The sequence below is a fragment of the Cetorhinus maximus genome, chromosome 30, assembly GCF_964194155.1.
Source record: "Cetorhinus maximus chromosome 30, sCetMax3.hap1.1, whole genome shotgun sequence".
Lineage (NCBI taxonomy): Eukaryota > Metazoa > Chordata > Chondrichthyes > Lamniformes > Cetorhinidae > Cetorhinus > Cetorhinus maximus.
In genome coordinates, this window is record NC_135908.1 from 25052014 (window position 1) to 25075370 (window position 23357).

Here is a 23357-nt window from a genome sequence, read left to right on the forward strand (position 1 = left end):
TCTTTGGGATATGGCCCAATCTGATGAACTCATCTGCATACCAATCCAGTAGAATATCCAAGAAAGGGTTGATGATGGAAAGATTAACTAAGGACGACATACTCTTGTCAGGTCAGGAGGAAAAAGCTGCAAGAATAGGGACTACAATTAGAAATGTTCAGTCAGGAAAGTGTCCATGTCCTTATTCTCCAGCAGCCTAAGTGGTGCCAGGAGCTGGTGTGTGCAGTTATCAGCAAAGTGTCCAGATAGAGTCTTCCATTTTGGGTGATATTCTCTACCATTTTGGATGAGAAGTTAAATTGAAGATGCCTTTTTGCACTGATGGTCCCATTCGAAGGAGAACAGGGGAGTTCTCCTGGTGTCCTGGCCAATATTTATCCCTCAATTAACATCATCCCAAACAGATTAACTAGTTACTTCTCACATTGCTCTTTCTGGGATCTTGCTTTTGGTCAACAAAGCAACAATGTCTGCACTTCAAAAGTTCTCCACTGCCTGTGAAGCACTTTGGGAAGTTCTGAGGATGTGAAAGGTGCTATAGAAATGCATATTCTTTCTTCTTTTCAGTATCTAGAAGCAAAATGAAATGCTCAGGTACTGAATTACCTTCCTGCCTATCACCAACCCTCTGAACGCGGCCTCCTGTCAGGCTGCTTTGCCTCTGTGCGAGTGCAGCCAATGACACCCAAGAACCTAAGGGCTCCAACATCTGCATGGAGCTGTTACTGATGTAAGATACTGTTGTATCATTCACAGATAATCTGTGGAAAGGGATGAGCTCATCAACCTCCCAGGACAGGAAAGTGCCAGATGAGGCAGGTCAGTAACAACATTCCCATCTGGTAGAATATTGTCTCTTGTGGAACATTCCTTACCCTACCCCTTCCCATTGGGAACTTGCTATTCCTCAGTGAAATCCAAAAGATCGGAACACATGTCTGGTTGAACCTTCACACTCTGGTGCTATGATATTGTCTCTAGTTAATGCCACTGCCTTTCTTTCCTGAAGGTTTTATAACCAGGTAATTGGTAACCGTTCCAGTTCCTTATCTACTCTGTAGCTACAGCCTCAAGTCACTGTTCAGTAGCTGGATAATCACTGGCTTTGCTCCTCCCCATCTCCCATTGTCATTCCAGAGGGGAAATAGGAGACAGAAAGCCATTTTTTGGCTACATGAAAATCATTTGCTCGTTGATCTAAGGAGTCAGGAGATCACCACCTCCACTAGGATACACTACCTTGCTCGGTTGTATACAATTGGCTCATGTTCATCTGGCACAGTTCTGAGCATGTCCAGATCCCGGAACATCTTCTTCATCAAGTGTATGAAGTTCTGCTCGGAAGCCCTTTCCACGACAGCACTGAGGAGGGTCCAAGCATGCGTCGAATACAAGAACTGACTTCCTTTAAAACATAAGAGAAGACAGTGACATTAGACTTTGTGGCAAATTGATACCATCGGCCTCCGAACACTTCCAACACTTTCCAATTTGCCAATTGCACAGAGATTTCTCAGCGCAGACAGATTCAGGTGCTGCTTTCTGTTGTAAAATTAGTCCAAATGACTAAATGTACATCTCTAACCCAGCTTCCCAAATCTACTTAACAGTTCTGCTAGGAAAACAATGCAATAATAACTTACATTTATATAGCACCTTTAACATAGTAAAACATTTCAAGGAGCTCCACAAGGGTGTCAAGAAACAAGATTTGACAACCAGTCACATAAGGCATTAACTAAAAGCTTGGTCAAAAAGGTAGTTTTTAAGGAGCCTTAAAGGAGGGAGGGCCAGAGAGGTTTGGGGAGGGAATCCCAGAGCTCAGGGTGCAGGTAGCTGAAGGCACAGCCAGTAATACTGGAGCGAATAAACTCAGCAATGCTCAAGAGGCCAGAAATGTTGCAGCACAGAGATCTTGGAGCATTGTGGGGCTGGGGGAGATTACAGAGATAGGGAGAGGCAACCAATTAGCTGTTCTATAAACTGAACTCCTGGAAATTCATGCACAGGAGCCTTCTCCAATCTACCTCACGTACACTGCTGTTAAAAACTGACGGAAGATATTGTCTTTGGGCTGAGCTATGGCCAGGAATTCACCCAGGGATTTGAAAATGAGGATATATGGCGGATTATACCTGACCAGCTTCACCAGTCAATTTGAAAAAATAATAAATGACTACAGAATGTTTCACTGAAATTCCACGTGGTCAGTCGCTGATTACTCTTTCAGACATTCCTGGCAGTGACTCTGTTATTGTTCACTCTTTTCAGTAAGAGTTCATCAGTCACACAGAGTACTCGAGTTGCCCTGTTAATACATGTAATTCCCCACACAGTGAGACTCCAGCCTTAGCACACCGTGTGAGAGCTACATTTAATTTTATAAATGACTGGGCTGAGAGTGTTTCCAGGATACTGAACCTGTAGTGAAACCTGAGTGGAGGCCTCTTACCTGCCTTAGGATCATATGTGACGTCTACACTTTTGCAGTTTGCTGTAGGCAGGTTCATTGGGTGGTTCTGTGGTTAGTGCTAAGCCAGGTTAAATCCTGGCCTCTGCTGACTGAGCTGGGTTGGAGTGCCAGCCAGCTATAGTTCAGTGGGTTCCACTCTTGCTTAAGTCAGAAGGTCGTGGGTTCAAGTCCCACTCCAGAGATTTAAGCATTAACTTTAGGCTGGCTGTCCAGTGCAGTATTGGGGGTGTTCTGCATTGTCGGAGGTGCAGTCTTTGATGAGCTGCTAATCCGGGGCCCGGTCTGCCCTCTTAGGCAGATGTAAAGGTTCCCAGGACACTGTTTGAGGAACAGGAGGGCTTTCCCAGGGCCCTGGCCAAAATGTATCCCTCAGCCAACAACACCAAAACAGGTGATCTGGTCATGACCATATTACTGCATGTGGGATCTTGCTGTGTGAACATTGGCTGTCATGTTTCCAAAATTACAACAGTGACTACACTTCAAGATGCTTCACTGACTTAAAAAGCTTTAGGATGTCCTGAGGTCATTAAAGATGTTATAAAAATCCAATTGTCCTTTCTTTTCCAATTAGTCACAGTATTGGAGAAAGGAAGGAGGGAAAAGATATACCAGTCCAGGTTGCTGTGCCTCTCCCGATCATCATCAACTGACTTCTGATGGGTAAAAGACCATAACTGGGCTTGGGTGTGATGCTTTCCACAGCTCAATAGCTTTCCCACACACTCTGTTTTAGTTCGCACATGAGGAATGGCAGTTTGGACAATACCCACTGAACGGCTGCTGTCTCTTAATGGATAAGAGCAAAAAACTGCGGATGCTGGAAATCCAAAACAAAAATAAAAATACCTGGAGAAACTCAGCAGGTCTGGCAGCATTTACTGTGTTCCTCTCCGCAGATGCTGCCAGACCTGCTGAGTTTTTCCAGGTAATAATGGAAGCCTGGGCACAATCTGAAGGTTACAATTGTTCAGCAGGAAGGTCGGCAAGGAAGAGAACTCAAACAAGGTGAGAAATCTCTGCTCATTTCCTGTGGCCAGGAGCTTACAGCCCCTCCCACCCGCCAGGATATTACCGCCCCGCCGAACTGAGTGGAGATTTAAATGCTGCATCCGCTAGTGGGAGACATGCCGGGCCGGACCGGACCAGACCGGACCGGGGACACCCTGGCCTATGAGCCAGAGGCAATCGGAGCTCCCTGATCAGTGTCCAACCCTGCAACTCCGCCCTGGTATTTTCTGCAGTGAGTATTTTAAGGATGATATTATTAAATAAATATTAAATAAATTAAATATTAAATAATGATGCACATTATTACTTGTAACACCTTTTTAATTAGAGCCTAGAATTCTGTTTTATAATCAATGCAGCAACATTTTTTTTTACCAGGTTTGAACATCAAGGGATCATTCTTGAAGAGCGCCAGTGATTTAGAAACACTCTCAAATTTCTCCGTGATGTAGTATTCCTCGTGCTGGAACTCTTTCTTGTTTTGTTGAGTTTTGTTGCTTTTCCCTGAGTCTTCGTCACTTTCTGATTTTGGGCATCTCTCCCGTATCCTGCTGTCACCCTCGCTTCCCATTTCCGTGTTCTCCAATGTCTCTTTTTGTTTCTCTGCCGCTCTTTTATCTTTACCACCTTGATCAGAAGCTTTGGACTCCACCTCCTCTTTAACAGGCCTCTTGTCTTTTCCTTTTAGTTCCTGTACCTTCTTAATGTCCTTCTCATAGTGCCGAATGCCACTCAGGTGAGACAGTAACTGTCTTATAGTTATTGTCACCTATTGCAAGATATAGAATGGTATTTTTCAAAAGTTTTAAAACTATGATAACATAACGGTCTTACATTTAAGTGCACTTGCTGCTGTCACCCTTTTGAAACCACACGGCTCATTAAATTTCAATGACTACACTTAGAATGGAAATTGCCTATGTAAACCTGTCACGCTGTAATCACACCTTCCTGCCTTTGGTAGCACTATTGCACCTCAATTTTGTGTCTCCCAGCCCTTCAGCTGGTGCTCCTCTGATCCAACCAACACCTGCTTCCCCAATTGTCACCAGTTTTGCCATTTAAGAGCAAATAATATCAACAATATAAGGGTAAATTCAGAGAAACAGGAATTGAATTACATCTGCAGGTCCTGATACAATTATTATCCGTTTTCAAAACCACTTCACCGTAAGTCTACATTTGGCATTGACTCTCCATATGCAATCGTATGGGAGATTGGTGAATGTCGGCTGTGGCTTGGTTGCTCTGGGCGTTCACTGGAGTTTAGAAGAGTGAGAGACAATCTCATTGAAACCCACAAAATTCTGAAGGTTCTCGATAGGGTAGATGTTGAGAGATTGGTTCCAGGGGCATAGTCTCAGGATGAGAGACAGATCATTTAGGACTTCTTCTGTTTAGGACTGAGATGAGGGGAAATTATTTCACTCATTCCATTATTGGAATTCTCTACCCCAGAGGATTGTGGATGCTCCTTTGTTGAATACATTTAAGGCTGGGATAGGCAGATATTTAGGGCGGGATTGTCTGTACCCGCTGGCACACTGCGTGCTTGGCAGCTTGAGCGGACAATATGGCGACGTGAAACCAGTTTGCGATCGTCCGCTCAGCCCATCGATGGTGGGCCACGTTTCCTGCTATCGGACATCGGAACCTCATTGTAATACGTCTGCCTATCATTATAATGCCAGCCCCCCGGACTCATCACCCACACTGGGTCATCCACCCATGTCCGTGTGATTGCACGCCAACGTGTTTCACAACTGTACACAAGTGACATGCCCCTGGTGAGCTGCACTTCACTCGGGACCTCGAGGTTTGTCTGTCTACCTTGCTTCGGGACAACACTCACAGTCATCAACACCAGGCTTCACAGGCAGCACCACATCACTCTTCCTGCGGTTCCCAGTCTCTCTTTGTACAGCTGTAGGGATAGGGCTTGCTTGGGGAAGGGAGGGTATCCCAGGGTATTTGTGGGGGAAAATGTTGATCTGTGCAAGTGGTCTCTAGATGATGAGGGCTGAAGAGGCAGCCTCCAGAGGAGGTGAGGCCAGATGTGTGTGAGAGTGGGTGGTGATGTCATAGAGTCATGGAGTGATACAGCCCAGAAACAGGCCCTTCGGCCCACTGTGCATGTGCCGGCCATCAAGCACCTGTCTATTGTAATTCCATTTTCCAGCACTTGGCCTGTGGCCCTGTATGATATGGCAATTCAAGTATTCATCTAAAAATTTCTTAAATGTTGTGAGGGTTACTGCCTCTCCCACCCCCTCAGGCAGTGAGTTCCAGATTCCAACCACCCTCTGGGTGAAAAAAACTTTCCTCAAATTCTCTCTAAACCTCCTGCCCCTTACCTTAAATCTATGCCCCCTGATAATTGACACCTCTGTTAAGGGGAAAAGTTTCTTCCTATCTACCCTATATATGCCCCTCATAATTTTCTATACACCTATCAGGTACCCCCTCAGTCTTCTCTAAAGAAAACAACCCCTCTCTTCATAGCTGAAACACTCCAGCCCAGGCAACATCCTGGTGAATCTCCTCTGCACCCTCTCCAGTGCAATCACATCCTTCCTATAATGTGGTGACTAGAACTGCACACAGTACTCCAGCTGTGGCCTAACTAGCGTTTTGTACAGCTCCAACATAATCTCCCTTCTCTTATAGTCTATGCCTCGGCTAATAAAGGCAAGTATCCCACATGTCTTCTTAACCATCTTTTCTAACTGTGCTGCTGCCTTCAGGGATCTATGGACACGTACACCAAGGTCCCTCTGATCCTCTGTACTTCCTAGGGCCCTACCATTCATTGTGTATTCCCTTGCCATGTTAGACCTCCCAAAATGCATCACCTCACACTTCTCAGGATTAAATTCCATTTGCCACTGCTCTGCCTATCTTACCAGCCCATCTATATCGTCCTGTAATCTAAGACTTTCCTCCTCACTATTTATGACACCACTAATTTTCGTGTCATCTGCGAACTTACTAATCATAACTGCTATATTCACGTCTAAATCATTAATGTACACTACAAACAGCAAGAGTCCCAGCGCCGATCCCTGTAATACACCACTCGTCACAGGCTTCCAATCGCAAAAACAACCTTCGACCATCCCCCTCTGTCTCCTGCCACTAAGCCAATTTTAGATCCAATTTGCCAAGTTGGATCCCATGGGCTCTTACCTTCTTGACCATTCTCCCATGCGGGACCTTGTCAAAAGCCTCACTGAAGCCCATGTAAACTGCATCAACTGCACTACCCTCATCTACACAACTGGTCACCTCCTTAAAAAAATTCAGTCAAGTTTGTTAGACATGATCTCCCCCTGACAAGGCTATGCTGACTATCCCTGCCCCTCCAAGTGGAGGTTAATGTCCCTTGAGCTGGCAGTGAGTGAGATGCCAGTGAATGTGTGATGGGCTTGAGTGTGTGAGTTCAGGGTGATGAGATGGTTGCCTTACCCTGGCTGCACGGATGAGATCATTCATCCTCTATCTGCACTGGATGGTCAACCTCTTCTGTGCAGCATTGGCACTGACCACCACTGCCATTGCCTAACAAGCTGGGGTGGTAATGTAGCTGCCCCTCCTGCGGCCAGAGTGGGGTAGAGGACATCACGGCGGGCCTCCACAGGGTCCAAAGGACATCACGGAGAGCCACCAGTGTCCAAAAGATGCTTGAGGGACATGTCACTAAACCTTTCGGGGCCATGTCTTTTTTGCAGCAGTCCTGGGCTGGAGGCACTGAGAGGTGTGTACGCGGCTGCACTTTAAACCTAGCGTCCAGTGAAGCAGTGAGGTGACGGTGTGGTGGGCGAATCGGAACCCACCATGGAAACGTCGTGTTTCCCGGGAATGCATAATTAATGTGACAGGTTTGGGACAATACGGCATGAGAAGCCAGCATTGCGGGCGGCTGGTAAAAATCTGGGACGATTCCGCCCTTTAATCTCTCAGGAAATTAAGGGATATAGGGAATAGGAAGGAAAATGGAGTTGAAGCCCAAGAGCAGCCATGATTGTATTGAATGGCAGGTGGACAGTGCTCGATGAGCCATATGACCCTCTCCTGCTCCTATTTCGTGTGTTCTTGCTGGTTCCACTCTCACCCTGAGTCAGGAGGTTGTGGGTTCAAGTCCCATTCCAGAGACCTGAGCACAAAATCTAGGCTGATGCTTCAGTGCAGTACTAAGGAAGTGCTGCAGTGCCAGGGGGACTGTTTTTCACACGAGATGTTAAACTGAGACCATGTCTGACATCTCAGGCAGATGTAAATGGTCTCTTGGCGCTATTTCGAAGAAAAGGTGGGTTCTCCTAATGTCCTGATCAATATTTATTCCTGCACTAACATCACTGAAATAAGAGATGATCTGGTCATTATCTCATTACTGTTTGTGGGGGCTTGCTGTGTGTAAATTGGCTGCCTTACAATGGAATTATTTAACTGGCTGTAAAGCTCTTTGGGATGTTCTGCGGGTGTGAATGGTGCTCTAGAAATGCAAGTCTTTCTCTCTATTCTATCACAGATGAGTTCCCATTGATTCATAAAATGAGAAGATAAAGGAGCAGGAGTAGGCCATTCGGCCCATCTAATCTGCTCTGCCATTCGATAAAATCATAGCTGATTTGATTGGTGGTCTTAACTCCACTTTCCTGCCTTTTCCCCATAACCCTTGATTTCCTTAATCCTGATTAAAAATCTGTCTATCAGCCTTGAATATAGTTAATGACCCAACCTTTACAGCCCTCTGTGGTAAAGAATTCCACAGATTCACTACCCTCTGAGAGAAGAAATTCCTCCTCATCTCTGTTTTAAATGGGTGACCCCTTACTCTGAGATTACACCCTCTGGTCCTAGACTCTCCCACAAGGGGAAACAACCTCTCAGCATCTACCCTGTCAAGCTTTCTAAGAAATGTGTGGTAGAGGGGGTGCAGGGAAGTGTTGGGGAAAAAGTTGGATTAAGAAAAGGCTGCAGTACAGTTGGTTCCTTCATCCAAGTCATTGATATAGATCATGAGGCCCCAGTACTGGTCCCTGTGGCACTCCACTAGTTACAGTTTGCCAGCCTGAAAATGATCCATTTATCCTGACTCTGTTCCTTGCTAGTTAGTCAATCCTCTATCCATGCTAATTTATCACCCCCAACACCATGAGCTCTTCTTTTCTTGTGCAGTAACCTTTCATGTGGCATTGAATTTTAGAAATCCAAACACACTACATCTTTATCTACTCTATTTGTTACATCCTCAAAGAAATCGAATAAGCTAGTCAAACAGGATTTCCCTTTCATAAAACCATGTTAACTCTGCTTGATTGTATTATGATTTTCTAAATGTCCTGTTACTGCCTTCTTAATATCTGGCATTTTGGATTCTAGCATTGTCCCTATGATAGATGTTAGACTAACTGGCCTATAGTTTGCTGCTTTCTGTCTCCCTCCCTTCTTGAATAGAGCTGTTTCATTTGTGGTTTTCCAATTCACTGGGTCCTTTCCAGAATCTCGGGAATTTCGGAAGATTACAACCAATGCATCCACTATCTCTGCAGCCACTTCCTATAAGACTCTAGGGAGCAGGCCATAAGGGTCAGGGGACTTGTCAACCTTTAGTCCCATTAGTTTCCCTGGTTCTTTTTCTCTAATGACCGTGGCTGTTTTAAGTTTCACCCTCCCTTTTGCCCTCTGCTTTTCTAGTATTTTGGGGTTGCTTTTTGTGTCTTGGACTGTGCAGACTGGTAAAAAATACTTGTTCAAAATCTCTGCTATTTATTCCTTTCGCATTATTAATTTCCCAGTCCCACCCTCTAGGGGGCCAATGTGCACTTTTGTGACTCTTTTCCTTTTTATATACTTTTAGAAGCTTTTCCTGTCTGTTTTTATATTTCTTGCTAGTTTTTTCTCATACTCCAATTTCTCTGTCTTTTTTAGCCAATCTTTTCTGGTTTCTAAAACTTTCCCAATCTTCTGCCCTACCACTAATCTTTCCAACAGTCGACATCTTTTTCAATTTGATACCATCCTTAACTTCCTTAGCTAGCCGTGGGTGGTGCACCCTCTTTGTAGTGTTGCTTTCTTGATGGAATATATGTTTGTTGAGAGTTATGAAATATCTTCTTAAATGTCTGCCATGGCTTCTCTACTCTCTTACCTTTTAAGCTAGGTTTCCAGTCTACTTTAGCCAACTCTGTCTTCTTAACTTTGTAATTGTCTTTATTTAGGTTTAGGATACTAGTTACAGAGCCAAATTTCTCACTCTCAAACTGAATGTGTAATTCTATCATGTTATGATCATTCATACCCAAAGAATCCTTTACTACGAGATAATTAATTAACCTTGTCTCTCTGCATATTACCAGGTGTAAAACAGCCTGTTCCCTGCTTGGTTTCAGAATGGATTGTTTGAAGAAACTGACCTGAATACACTCTACAAACTCATCCTCCAGGTTACCTTTGCCAATTTGATTCATCCAATCTAGATGAAGATTAAATCTCCCACGATATTGCAATACCTTTCCTACACACACACACAAAATGAAGGAGTTCCGATTGATTCTCCCCTCCCTGATCAATGGATGAGATCCTACTCCTGCCCTGACCAAGACCCAGGGGTCAAACCTTCAGGGATTGTAGCACTCAATCATGGAGTTATTACAGCACAGAAGGAGACCTTTTGGCCCATAGGTGCTATGCCAGCTCCAGCAACCCAGTCAGTCCCATTCCCCCACTCTATCCCCATAATACTGCAAATATATTTCCCCCCAAGTACCCTTCCAATTTCGTTTTGAAATCATTGATTGTCTCCACTTCCTCCAAGCCCGTAGGTAGCGAGTTCTCAGTCATTATTACTTGTTGCATAAGAAATGTTCTTCCTCACATCCCCCCTTCATCTCTTGCCTAAAACCTTATATTTGTGTCTCCTAGACCTTTCACTAACAGTGAATGGGAACATGGATTGACTGGATAAAGTTCCCCAGCCATAGAGGAAGCTTCTAGCAAGTTTTCAGCCAAGTTGAAATTCTGTAGGCAACTTTTGTAGTTTACCTGGTCCAGAAAAAAAGCTGAGACAGTGTTTTTTTTTCAAATATCTAACCTTGTTGCTGACTTTGGCATACATGGCTTCCATTTCCACTGGTTCCTTAAACACAGTTTAAACAATGAACTGCGCTCTGGCCTTGCACTGAGGAGTTATTGGAGGAGGTGTCTGGGAGGAGTTTTGTTTCATCTGTTCTGGATTGTAGATGACACTAATGAGGCAGGATTTATCACCCACCCCTCACTGCTCTGAGGATGGAGGCCCTGACTCTGCAAGGGTTACAGATTTGCTTCATGGTTCATTAACTCTTGGTGCAAGAGCCAGCAGCTTTCATGGTCATCTTTCAGTGCCAGCCCAAACAGTTCCAAATTTATACAATCCACTTTCATCTCTTGCCATGGCCCAATTTAGCCTCACAATCTCTAAATTCTTAATCCAACAAATTATAATTTGCATTCATGTATCATGTGGTAGAGTGTCCCAAGGTGATTCACAGGAGCATATACAAACAGAATTTGACACCAAGGCACTCAAGGAGATATAAGGACAGGCGATTGAAAGCCTGGTCAGAGAGGAAGCCTTTTAAAGAGCAAAGAGAGGTGGAGAGGCTGAGAGGGTTAGGGAGGAATTCCAGAACTTCGGGTCCAGGCAACTGAAGACAGGGTCGCCGAAGGTGGACTGATTAAAATCAGGAATGCACAAGAGGCCAGAACTAGAGGATTGCAGATATCTCGGAGGGTCGTGGGGCTGGAGGAGGAGATTCCAGAGGTAGGGAGGGGTGAGAGATTTGCAAACAAGGCTGAGAATTCTAAATTTACATTTCCGGACTGGGGATGGTCTCATGGGACTTGGTGTGAATTAGGATATGGGCAGCAGAGTTTTAGCTGGGCTAAAGTTTACAAAGTGTGCTTGGTGAGAGGCCAGCAGAGCATTAACCAGTAAGGTGCTGTGGGAAAGAGCTGATCCTGATAACAGTCAGGATCACAGGCTTTCCAACTGCGATCCTTCGATCCTAAGGGATCTATGAAAAGTTTCAGATTTCTGTTTCCTTGTCTGCACTGGCTGGTTTATGATATGGTATGATCTCTGCTGCAGGCTTCCTGTGGGATGTATTTCCAAGTTATACAAGGGCTCCCTGGAGGCCGTGAATATTTTGAGCATGTTCCTGGGAACATGGTAGTAATTTGAGGGAATTCCTGAAATGCATCAAGGCAATGCAAACAGGCCATTCAGCCTGTGTTTATGCTCCACACAAACCTCCTCCCACACTAATTACCTCCTCTGTCCGACCCCTTTATGCCGCTGTTCTCTATTCCCTCAAATATGCATCAAGTATCCCCTTCAATGCAAATACCTGTTTCAACCCCTCGATGTGGCAGTGGGCTCCACATTCTCAAAACTCTCTCTATGTTTGATCTGATAGTCGCTATCTTATATTCCTGCTCCCCTTGTTGTTGGACTCACCCACAAGTGGAAACACTTTCTCTCCATTCAGCCCATCAAATTCCTTCATTATTTTAAAAACCTCTAGCAGGGTTCCATTTAGTCTTCTCTTTTCCAGACAAAGGTTCATAGTTCCGAAGAAGTCTTACTGAACTCAAAATGTTAATTCTGTTTCTCTCTCCACCGATGCTGTCAGACCTGCTGAGTTTTTCCAGCACTTTCTGTTTTTATTAAAGATCCAAAGCCTGTTCAGCCTCTTCCGGTACTTACATCCTCCCAATTCTAGAAATATCCCTGCATTTTCTGCATTTTCCCCAGTGTTCAATATCCGTTTTATAAAATGGAGAATAGAACTGCAGGTAGCCCTCTGGGGTTCTGTATAAATTTAACATTATCTCATTGCTTTTGAATTCTGTCCCTCTAGATTCCTGCTTGTTTTCTTTATGACCTTGTGTCACTACTGTTTGAATACAAGAACACAAGAATTAGTAGCAGGAGTAGGCCATTCAGCGCACAGTCATTGTGGAGACGAAGTCCTAACTTCACATTGAGGATACCCTCCATCGTGTTGTGTGGCATTACCACCGTGCTAAATGGGATAGATTTCGAACAGATCTAGCAACTCAAGACTGGGCATCCATGAGGTGCTGTGGGCCATCAGCAGCAGCAGAATTGTACTCAACACAATCTGTAACCTCATGGCCCGGCATATCCCCCACTCTACCATTACCATCAAGCCAAGGGATCAACCCTGGTTCAATGAAGAGTGCAGGAGGGCATGCCAGGAGCAGCATCAGGCATGCCTAAAAATGACGTGTCAACTTGGTGGAGCTATAGCACAGGACTACTTGCGTGCCAAACAGTATAAGCAGCAAGTGATAGACAGAACTAAGCTATTCCACAACCAACAGATCAGATCTAAGTCCTGCCACATCCAGTTGTGAATGGTGGTGGACAATTAAACAACTCACTGGGGGAGGAGGCTCCACAAATATCCCCATCCTCAATGATGGAGGAGCGCAGCACATCAGTGCAAAAGATAAGGCTGAAGCATTCGCAACAATCTTCAGCCAGAAGTGCCGAGTGGATGATCCATCTCGGCCTCCTCCAGAGGTCCCCAGCATCACAGATGCCAGTCTTCAGCCAATTCAATTCACTCCACATGATTACTGCCCCATCAGTCTACTCTCGATCATCAGTAATGTAATGGAAGGGTCATCAACAGTGCTATCAAGCAGCACTTTCGTAGCAATAACCTGCTCACTGATGCCCAGTTTGGGTTCTGCCAGGGCCACTCAGCTCCTGACCTCATTACAGCCTTGGTTCAAACATGGACAAAGGAGCTGAAAAACACCCGAGGTGAGCTGAGAGTGACTGCCCTTGACATCAAGGCAGCATTTGACCGAATGTGGCATCAAGGAGCCCTAGCAAAACTGGAGTCAATGGGAATCAGGGAGAAAACTCTCTGCTGGTTGGAGTCATACCTACACAAAGGAAGGTTGTGGTTGTTGGAGGTCAGTCATCTCAGCTCTGTAAACCCAGATCCCTTTGCTCCTCTATTCCATTTACTTTCTTACCTTTTAAGAATAAGGGAGCTCCTTATTCCTCTAACCAAAATTAACCATCTCCCGCTTTAGAGATTTAGAGATACTAAATGAATACTCCTCATCAAGAGATACTAAATGAATACTTCTCATCAGTATTCACCAAAGAGAAGGACTTAGCGGTCGATTTGTCTAGGGAAGAGTGTGTAGATAGCCTGGATCATGTTGAGATCAAAAAAGAGGTGTTAGGTGTCTTGAAGAATATTAAGGTGGATAAGTCCCCTGGGCCAGATGGGATCTACCCCAGAATATTGAGGGAGGCAAGGGAGGAGATTGCTGGGGCCTTGACAGAAACCTTTGCATCCTCACTGGCTACGGGTGAGGTCCCAGAGGACTGGAGAATGGCCAATGTTGTTCCATTGTTTAAGAAGGGTAGCAGGGATAATCCAGGAAATTACAGGCCGGCGAGCCTTACGTCAGCGGTAGGGAAATTATTGGAGAAGATTCTTCGTGACAGGATTTACTACCATTTGGAAGCAAATGGGCGTATTAGTGAGAGGCAGCATGGTTTTGTGAAGGGGAGGTCGTGTCTCACTAACTTGATCGAGTTTTTCGAGGAAGTGACAAAGATGATTGATGATGGAAGGGCAGTGGATGAGTGGATGTTATCTACATGGATTTCAGTAAGGCCTTTGACAAGGTCCCTCATGGCAGACTGGTACAGAAGGTAAAGTCGCACGGGATCAGAGGTGAGCTGGCAAGATGGATACAGAATTGGCTTGGTCATAGAAGACAGAGGGTAGCAGTGGAAGGGTGCTTTTCTGAATGGAGAGCTGTGACTAATGGAGTTCCGCAGGGATCAATGCTGGGACCTTTGCTGTTTGTAGTATACATAAATGATTTGGAGGAAAATGTAACTGGGCTAATTAATAAGTTTGCAGACGACACTAAGGTTGGAGGAGTTGCAGATAGTAAAGAGGATTGTCAAAGGATACAATGGGATATAGATCGGTTGGAGACATGGGCGGAGAAATGGCAGATGGAGTTTAATCCGGACAAATGCGAGGTAATGCATTTTGGAAGGTCTAATACAGGCAGGGATTATACAGTAAATGGCAGAACACTTAAGTGCATTGACGTGGAGAGGGATCTGGGCGTACAGGTCCACAGGTCACTGAAAGTGGCAACGCAGGTGGATAAGGTAGTCAGGAAGGCATATGGCATGCTTGCCTTCATTGGCAGAGGTATTGAGTATAAAAGCTGGGAAGTCATGCTGCAGCTGTATAGAACCTTGGTTAGGCCACACTTGGAATATTACATGCAATTCTGGTCACCACATTACCAGAAGGATATGGAGGCATTGGAGAGGGTGCAGAGGAGGTTAACCAGGATGTTGCCTGGTCTGGAGGTTATTAGCTATGAGGAGAAGTTGGAGAAACTTGGGTTGTTCTCACTAGAGCAACGGAGATTGAGGGGCGACTTGATAGAAGTTAACAAAATTATGAGTGGCATGGACAGAGTAGATAGTCAGAAGCTTTTTCCCAAGGTGGAAGAGTCAATTACTAGAGGACATAGATTTAAGGTGAGAGGAGAAAGCTATAAAGGCGATGTGCAGGGCAAGTTTTTTACACAGAGGGTAGTGAGTGTCTGGAATTCGCTGCCAGAGGAGGTGGTGGAAGCAGGTATGATAATGGTGTTTAAGAGGCAGCTTGACAAATACATGAATAGGATGGGAATAGAGGGATACGGACCCCAGAAGTGCAAAATGTTTTAGTTGACGGGCAATATTATCGGCGCAGGCTTGGAGGGCCAAAGGGCCTGTCCCTGTGCTGTACTTTTCTTTGTTCTTAATTATATTGAATTTAATGTGTTATTTATCCAGCCAATTTGGAAGTCTATTCATGTCTTCCTGTATTTTGGTGCCGTCTTCACTTTCTTAGCTCTATCAGTGCCCCAGACCTTACCACACCAACGTGGTACATCAGCAAATCTTGACATCATTCTTTCCATTCCCAATCATTTCTATATGTGGTGAACACCCACGGTCCCAGCATGTAATCCCTGGAATTCATGTGGAATACCACTTCCAACTTTTTACCAGACTAAGAGATTTCCCTTAATGCCTCTCCTGTCTTTCGTGTAGGCATCTTTCAGTCCATTTTGCAACCTTAGCCCTGACTTCACATGCCCTGACTTTTTCTTCAATCCCCCTAATATCAGTCTGGCCCAATGCTAATACTATCCTCTCCAAGTCAGGAAGTTGTGGGTTCAAGCCCCAATCTAGGGACTTAAGCAAGGAACTAGAATGAACTACTCAGAGAGAGTGCTACATTGCCAGAGGTACCTTCTTCTGAATATGTTCAACTGAGACGACATTCAGATGGATGAAAAGATCCCATGGCGATATTCCAAGAACAGTGGGATAACTCTCTTGGTGCCCTCGCCAACACTTAGATTCTAATCAACAACACCAGAAACTAGCCAATTATTTCAATGCAGCATTGCAATGAATCAACATAGACCTGAAAAGCAGTAGGCAAATTCTGCTACCTGAGGTAAACTGTGTTAAATGCAAGAAAGCTTGATTAGGAGATATCAGCTGGTATTAGTAATGCTGCTGTGGCATTTGGAAAGCTACAGGCAAGAGCCTGGAAAATCCCCACACAAACTGCGACATGACAAGTCTCTATAATGCCTGTGTGTTGAGTCGACCACTGCATGGTTTTGGAACTAGGATTACAAATCAGAAACAGGAATGCAGACTGAACTCATTTCACATGCTTGAGAAAGATCCTTGGGACCACTGGCAGCATCGAGTCCCAGCACTGACGTGCTACAGCTTTCTAAATCAATCTATCATGGCAGTGGTTAAGCAACGTTGGCTATGATGGCCAGGCCACATTGTTAGAATGGAGAATGGTTGCATTCCAAAACATTAGGTAGTGTCAGCAAGTAGCTGAGAATGGGAAAAGCACATTCCTTTTAAAGGAAGGGGCTACTTACATTTAACTAAAAAACACATGCAGTAGGGAAATAAAGTTAAGTCGAGACCAGGTAAAATAAAGTTGCATAAGTAAACTAAAGTAAAAGAAAGTTAACCTAAGGGAAGTAAATTGAAACCATGGCAGGATAGCTCAGTCATGAGGAATGCATGTCCTGTAATACGTGGGAACTTTTGGGCGCTACCAGTGATCGAGACGGCCACATGTGCAGGAGGTGTCACCAGCTGCTGAACATTGAGCTCCGGGTTTCGGAGCTCGAGCGGCGGCTGGAGTCACTGTGGCGAATCCGCGAGGCTGAGAGATACATGGATGGTGCGTTCAGAGAGGGGGTCACACCGCAGCTTAGGAGCCTGGAGGCAGAAAGGGAATGGGTGACCACCAGGCAGTCCAAAAGAACCAGGCAGGTAGTGCCGGAGTCCCCTGGGGTTCCGCTCACCAATCGGTTTTCCGTTTTGGAAGCTGTTGAGGGCGCTGGTTTCTCAGAGGAGTGCAGTCAGAGCCAAGATTGTAGCACCACGAGTGGCTCGGCTGTACAGGAGGGGAGGAAGGAGAAAGAAAGAGTTATAATGATAGGGGGTTCATTGGTTAGGGGAACAGACAACCATTCCTGTGGCCGTAGATGTGACTCCATTAGTAAGCTGCCTTCCTGGTGCCAGGGTCAAGGATGTCACAGAGCAGCTGCAGGACATTCTTCTGGGGGAGGGTGAACAGCCAGAGGTCGTGGTCCACATTGATACCAATGGCTTAGGTAGGAAGGGGGATGTGGTCCTGGAATCAGAATTCAGGGAGCTGGGTAGAAAATGAGCAAACATGACCTCAAATGTAATAATCTCTGGATTACTCCCAGTGCCACATGCCAGGTAGTACAGAAATAGGAAGATAAGGCAGATGAATGCTGGAAAGATGGTGCAGGAGGGAGGGCTTTAGATTCCTGGGACACTGGGACTGGATCTGGGGGAGATGACACCTGTACAAGCCGGACGGGTTGCCCCTGAACAGAGCTGGGACTGAGTTCCTTGTGGGCATTTAGCTAGTGCTGTTGGGGGGGCTTTAAACAAACTCGGCAGGGGTGTGGGAACCAAGAGAAAATATTAGAGAGGAATACCAGGGTGCACAAAATACTGGGAGGGACAGATAGCACTAGTATAGAGAATAGTAAGTTAATAGGTGAAGTCGGGTGAGGGAGAAAGTAACAAAATCTAAATCAGGGTTACTGTGCATGTGTGTGAATGCACGGGGTATAGTGAATAAGATTGGGGAGTTACAGGCGCAGATTGCCATGTGGAAATATGATGTTGTGGCGATAACAGAGACCTGGCTCAAGGAAGGGCAGAGCTGGGTGTTAAATATTCCCGGGTACAAGGTGTTCAGAAAAGATGGGAAAGGAAGGAAAGGGGGAGGGGTGGTGGTATTGGTTAAGGAAAGCATTGCAGTGCTGGAGAAAGAGGATGTCCCAGAGCATTCAAGGACAGAATCAATTTGGCTAGAACTAAGGAACAAAAAGGGTGCAATTACATTGGTCAGTGTAGTCTATAGACCCGCAAATAGTGAGAAGGATGTAGAAGAACAAATCTGCAGGGAAATTGCAGAGAGATGCAAGCATTATAGAGTAGTTAATGGGTGACTTTAATTACCCGAATGTAGACTGGGACAGTTGTAGTGTGAAGGGTGGAGAGGAGCAAAAGTTCATAGATTGTCCCTCTACAAGGCACAAGTCAGGAGTGTGATGGAATACTCCCCTCTTGCCTGGATGAGTGCAGCTCCCACAACACTCGAGAAGATTGACACCATCCAGTAAAAAGCAGCCCACTTGATTGGCACCACATCCACAAACATTCACTCCCTCCACTCCCAACGCACAGTAGCAGCAGTGTGTACCATCTACAAGATGCACTGCAGAAATTCACCAAGGCTCCTTAGGCAGCACCTTCCAAACCCACGACCACTACCATCTAGAAGGACAAGGGCAGCAGCTACATGGGAACATCACCACCTGGAAGTTCCCCTCCAAGTCACTCACCATCCTGACTTGGAAATATATCGCCGTTCCTTCACTGTCACTGGGTCAAAATCCTGGAACTCCCTCCCTAACAGCACTGTGGGTGTACCTACACCACATGGACTGCAGTGATTCAAGAAGGCAGCTCACCACCACCTTCTCAAGGGCATTTCGCGATGGGCAATAAATGCTGGACCAGCCAGCGAAGTTCACATCCCGTGAATGATAAAAAAAACAAAACATTTTCTCCAGCAGTTTGTGTCCAATCCAACAAGAAAAGACCTGGTTCTTGGAAATTAGGTGGACCAAGTAGATCAAGTGTCAGCGGGAGAACATTTAGGAGATAGTGATCATTGTATTGTACGTTTTCGGATGATGATAGAAAAGGACGATAGGAAATCCAGAGTAAAAATAGTTAACTGGACAAGAGCCAATTTCGATGGGGCAAGAACGGAGCTGGGTCAGATAGACTGCAACGAAAGATTGGTGGGAAAAACTGTAGCTGAACAATGGGCTACCTTCAAAAAAGAATTGGTTTGGGCACAGTCAAGGTAGATTCCATCGAAAGGGAAAGGTAGGGCAAACAAATCCAGAGCTCCCTGGATGAAAAAGGAGATAGAAATTAAGATAAAGAAGAAAAAGGTGTGCTTATGACAGGTGCCAGGTAGAAAATACAATCAAGAACCAAGAGGAATACTGAAGGTTCAGAGGGGAGGTGAAAAAACATATTTGAGAAGCAAAGAGGGTTTATGGGAAAAGACTGGCAGCCAACATAAAGGGGAATCCCAGAGTCATTGATAGGCATATAAACAGTAAAAAATTTTAAACCAGGCAGCTTGACCCTGATTGGTCCAGGCATTGCCCTGAGGAATGAGTCAACGATTGGCTGTCATTTATTTTATTTAGCTGAAACAGGTGTAATGCTTGGCAGTTAACTGTCAGTCACCATCAGTGGTGCCTGCTCCATGGCAATGCCATCCAATCAGCACTCTCTTCACATACAGTTTGTTTTCCCCTTATATTGGTATTCTTGTGAATGTCCTGATGAGTGCAAGATGAAAAGCTTCGACATGTCTCTTCTTTCATCAATACTCAAGTTCTGTACTACCAAACGACTATTTGGATATTTCTTCACTCAATTAGGGAATTGAGGAAGTGGAGATAGTGCAGGATGGTGGAGTTGAGATAGATCAACAGCCATGATTTTGTTAATGGCAGAGTAGGCTTGAAGGGCTGAATGGCCTACTCCTGCTCCTATTTTTATGTTATTATGGTTTCTAAGAGTTGGTGGTGTTGGGTTGGCAGATAAAAGATGCTGGTCTACAAAGAGGGCTCACAGTTCAACAAACTGAACCAAAACCAACTACCAACAGGCCAAACTTTCTACCTAAACAGCATAAGGTTGTGCTTTCAAACACATGACGGTTGATAAATGAACACGAGTGGGGTAAGAGACCAACACACACCAAACAAAAATAGGTTTTATATCAACCTACCAAAAACTGCAAATTCGGGGGTATTACACCAGAATGTGACAGGAGAGCAGCCAGGACTAACACTGTTCATTTAACACAAGCATTGTCTACTCTGTCCCAGAAGCTCTATTTGTGACTCTTCTCCAGGAACTAATTATGATATCCACCATTAGGAATTGGAGATCCCAATCTAACATTTGTTGGGGTGATTTCTAAGTCTCTGCTACCCTGTTTGCACTTTGAAAATGAGTGGCAGCTTAACCAAACTAGTGGAACACAGTTCATAGCTTACTAGGGGTAAGGGGAGAGAGTGGGAGTACGGCATTGAGGTAGAGGATCAGCCATGATCATATTGAATGGTGAAGCAGCTTGAAGGGCTGAATGGCCTACTCCTGCTCCTATTTTCTATGTAAGAGGGGCCCAGCCCTCTTCCGATTTGCAGGCAGGCCATGACTGTGGCGGTATATGGTGGCTGTATACCGTGACAGTATATGGTGATGGTATCTGGTGATGGTATATGGTGGCGGTATACGGTGACAGTATATGGTGATGGTATCTGGTGATGGTATTGGTAGCGGTATACGGTGACAGTATATGGTGATGGTATCTGGTGATGGTATATGGTGGCGGTATACGGTGACAGTATATGGTGATGGTATCTGGTGATGGTATTGGTAGCGGTATATGGTGACAGTATATGGTGATGGTATCTGGTGATGGTATTGGTAGCGGTATATGGTGACAGTATATGGTGATGGTATTGGTAGCGGTATACGGTGACAGTATATGGTGATGGTATCTGGTGATGGTATTGGTGGCGGTATATTACACACAGCTGTAGGCTACATCAACATCTAAGAAGAGGTTAGATAGGTGTCTGAAGGGACATGACAACAGGTTGAGTAGAAGGGTTTAAGGCTGCTCTTCACACAAAGAGAAATCCCAAGGTGGGTTGCCTGGACCGAGGGGCTGTTTCCATAAGGTTATTCTGTCCCACTTTAAGTTTCATCTGAGTGACTTCACTCCCGAATCACACAGTATGGTGCATTAATGTGAAACTGAAACCCTTTCAAATCAACACTAACTATACAAGATAACTGACCAGCGACTGTCAAACATGAAGACGTGTGCAGTGACTTTCAAAAGGTGTTGGAAAACATTCTTACTTTCTCCCCTTTGTATTCTTTTTCTGGAAATTCCGGCACATATTTCTGCACAGGGGCATCGAAATCCAGCTTTCCATCCTCCCACAGCTTGGCTATGGCAGTCATGGTGAGGGGTTTACTGATACTGGCGATGCGCATGACGGTGTCTGGGTTACACAACACCCGGTTCTCCACATCAGCATACCCCAGCCCTAAATGCAAGTCAGAAAGATAAATGAATGATCTCCTTCAGGAATACTGTAGATTAAAGGATTAAAGGTCCCAGCAACATTCAGGCTTGGACTGATAAGTGGCAACTAACATTCAAGTCTCCCTTGGCATTCAATGGCATCACCATCATACTCTCCCCCCCTATCAACATCCTGGGGGTTACCATTGACCAGAAACTGAACTGGACCAGCCATATAAATACTGAGGCCACAAGAAGACTAAGCTCAGTGGTGTAAGCGGAAGTTGGAGTGATTTCCCCTGGAGGGGGGCTGACCATATACGATTTTGCACTGGTCAGCTCATGACTTGTGCATTTGCGAGGAGCTTGGTGAATCTCGTGGGAGGGGCAGGCGGGAAGTTGCCATCCCCACTGTTACCTTATGGGGTTGAAGTACTGGGCACAATATTTGAAGGGTAGCCGGACAGACATTCACGCACTGCAGGCCAGGAGCATTAGCCTGGCTGTTGTTCAAGATTCTGCCAGGACCACAATGTCCCAGAGCAGACAACATGTGGCCCCACAGCTCAGGAAAGCCTCCCTGCAGATTCCCCTCCAGGCCGTCCATGAAAGGTGGGAAGTGCTGTTTCCCCAGGCTGTCAACAGGAGGCACTCCTGTCTGAGCATGGAGGCCTGGACGGAGATCGCAGTGTTAGTTAGCACCTGTGGGGCCCACCAAAGAAATGCACAGCAGTGCTGGAAGAGGATGAATGATCTGCTGTACTGCACCAGGGTACGTGTGCCTCTACTCAATGCAAACTGACACTCATAAAGGCACCAGGCACGTGCACAGGGCCAGCAGGTGGGACATGTACACTGACTGTGTGCCAGCCACTTCATGCTCTCAATCTTCCATCAGCTGCAGGACATTGTGCTTCTTACTCACTTACTGGGGAGGACTCAGCAGTTGCCTTGGCATGAACGCTCCTGAACTGTTCACAGAACCAGTGGGATGACAATCAATCCTTCTGAAGAACAGAAACGCTCACAATGAGAGAGGGTGGTCACAACCGGGGGCAGCATTCCAGACATTTGAGTCCTCATCCCATGAGGAGCCTGTGCTGAGGGTGAGATTGGACTCCCTAAGGAAGCCAGTGAGGGTGTCTCCAGTCTGCAGTTATCAGCTGTGCCCACAGAGCAACACATTGTTTAAGTAAGGAGCCTGCCTAGGCACCCACTACACCTTTCTTTGCTCCATTCCAGGTACCAGTAAGAAAAAAGGGAAGGAAAAGAACCCAGGAGGCCTCCAGCCAACCCCAACTCAGGGTGATTCCTGACTGGCATTCTCCTGCACCCTCCACCAGGGCAGATACACTCACCTCAGTGGCTCCACATTCTACAGTAGGTTTGGGTTCACAATCTGGTGAACACATCGCTGACACAGATCCACAGCTAGCGGAGGACTCTGTCACTCCGAGGATTGCTGTGGACCAGGTCCCTGCTCAGCCCCATGCAGGTGACGAGCCTCTGGACTTGGCCCTAAGAAGCATGTTGGAGATGCAGAAACAGGCAGGGGACATCATGCAGAGATGCCAGAGGCCATGTGCAGAGCTGGGCCGAAGACTGGAGGAGGCTGTCCACGTTCTGTCTGCCGTTGTGGCTCTGGTATGTGAACACTTCACTTCCTCCACCTTGGAGATCCAGGTCCAGCAGGACACACACACAGTGGCTGCCGGATATACGCTCGGACCTGCACTCCGTCACACTAGCCAAGGCTGCACTGCAGCAGCGACTAGGCAAGGGGGGGCTGGGCACCTCGACCTTCCTCCAGTTGCCCCTTCTCCTCAAGGAGTCAGGGAGGTGCCATTGGGTACCCATAGGGAGAAGGAGCACCAACAAGGTGCTTCATCCCTGCTGAGGTTAGATTTGACATTGCTTCCAAGTTGCCATGCACACGAACTTTGAGGACATGGGAAAAATCTGAATTCTACTTCCAGGTGCCCGAGGCTGTGGGGGAACAGAGTGCTGTGCAGGTTCTAATGCACACATTTAGTGCCAGG

General features: G+C 45.8%; 1 protein-coding gene across 1 annotated transcript in view; it reads right to left on the minus strand.

The window, feature by feature from the left end:
- lactb (lactamase, beta) overlaps positions 1–23357 on the minus strand; it is an 88721-nt gene that overhangs the window by 15768 nt on the left and 49596 nt on the right. The window contains exons 3-5 of the mRNA XM_078532620.1: positions 21150–21340; positions 3860–4253; positions 1240–1405 (exon numbers count right to left, since the gene is read on the minus strand). Of these exons, the coding sequence (XP_078388746.1) occupies positions 1240–1405; positions 3860–4253; positions 21150–21340 (751 nt within the window). The remainder of the gene's footprint in view (positions 1–1239; positions 1406–3859; positions 4254–21149; positions 21341–23357) is intronic.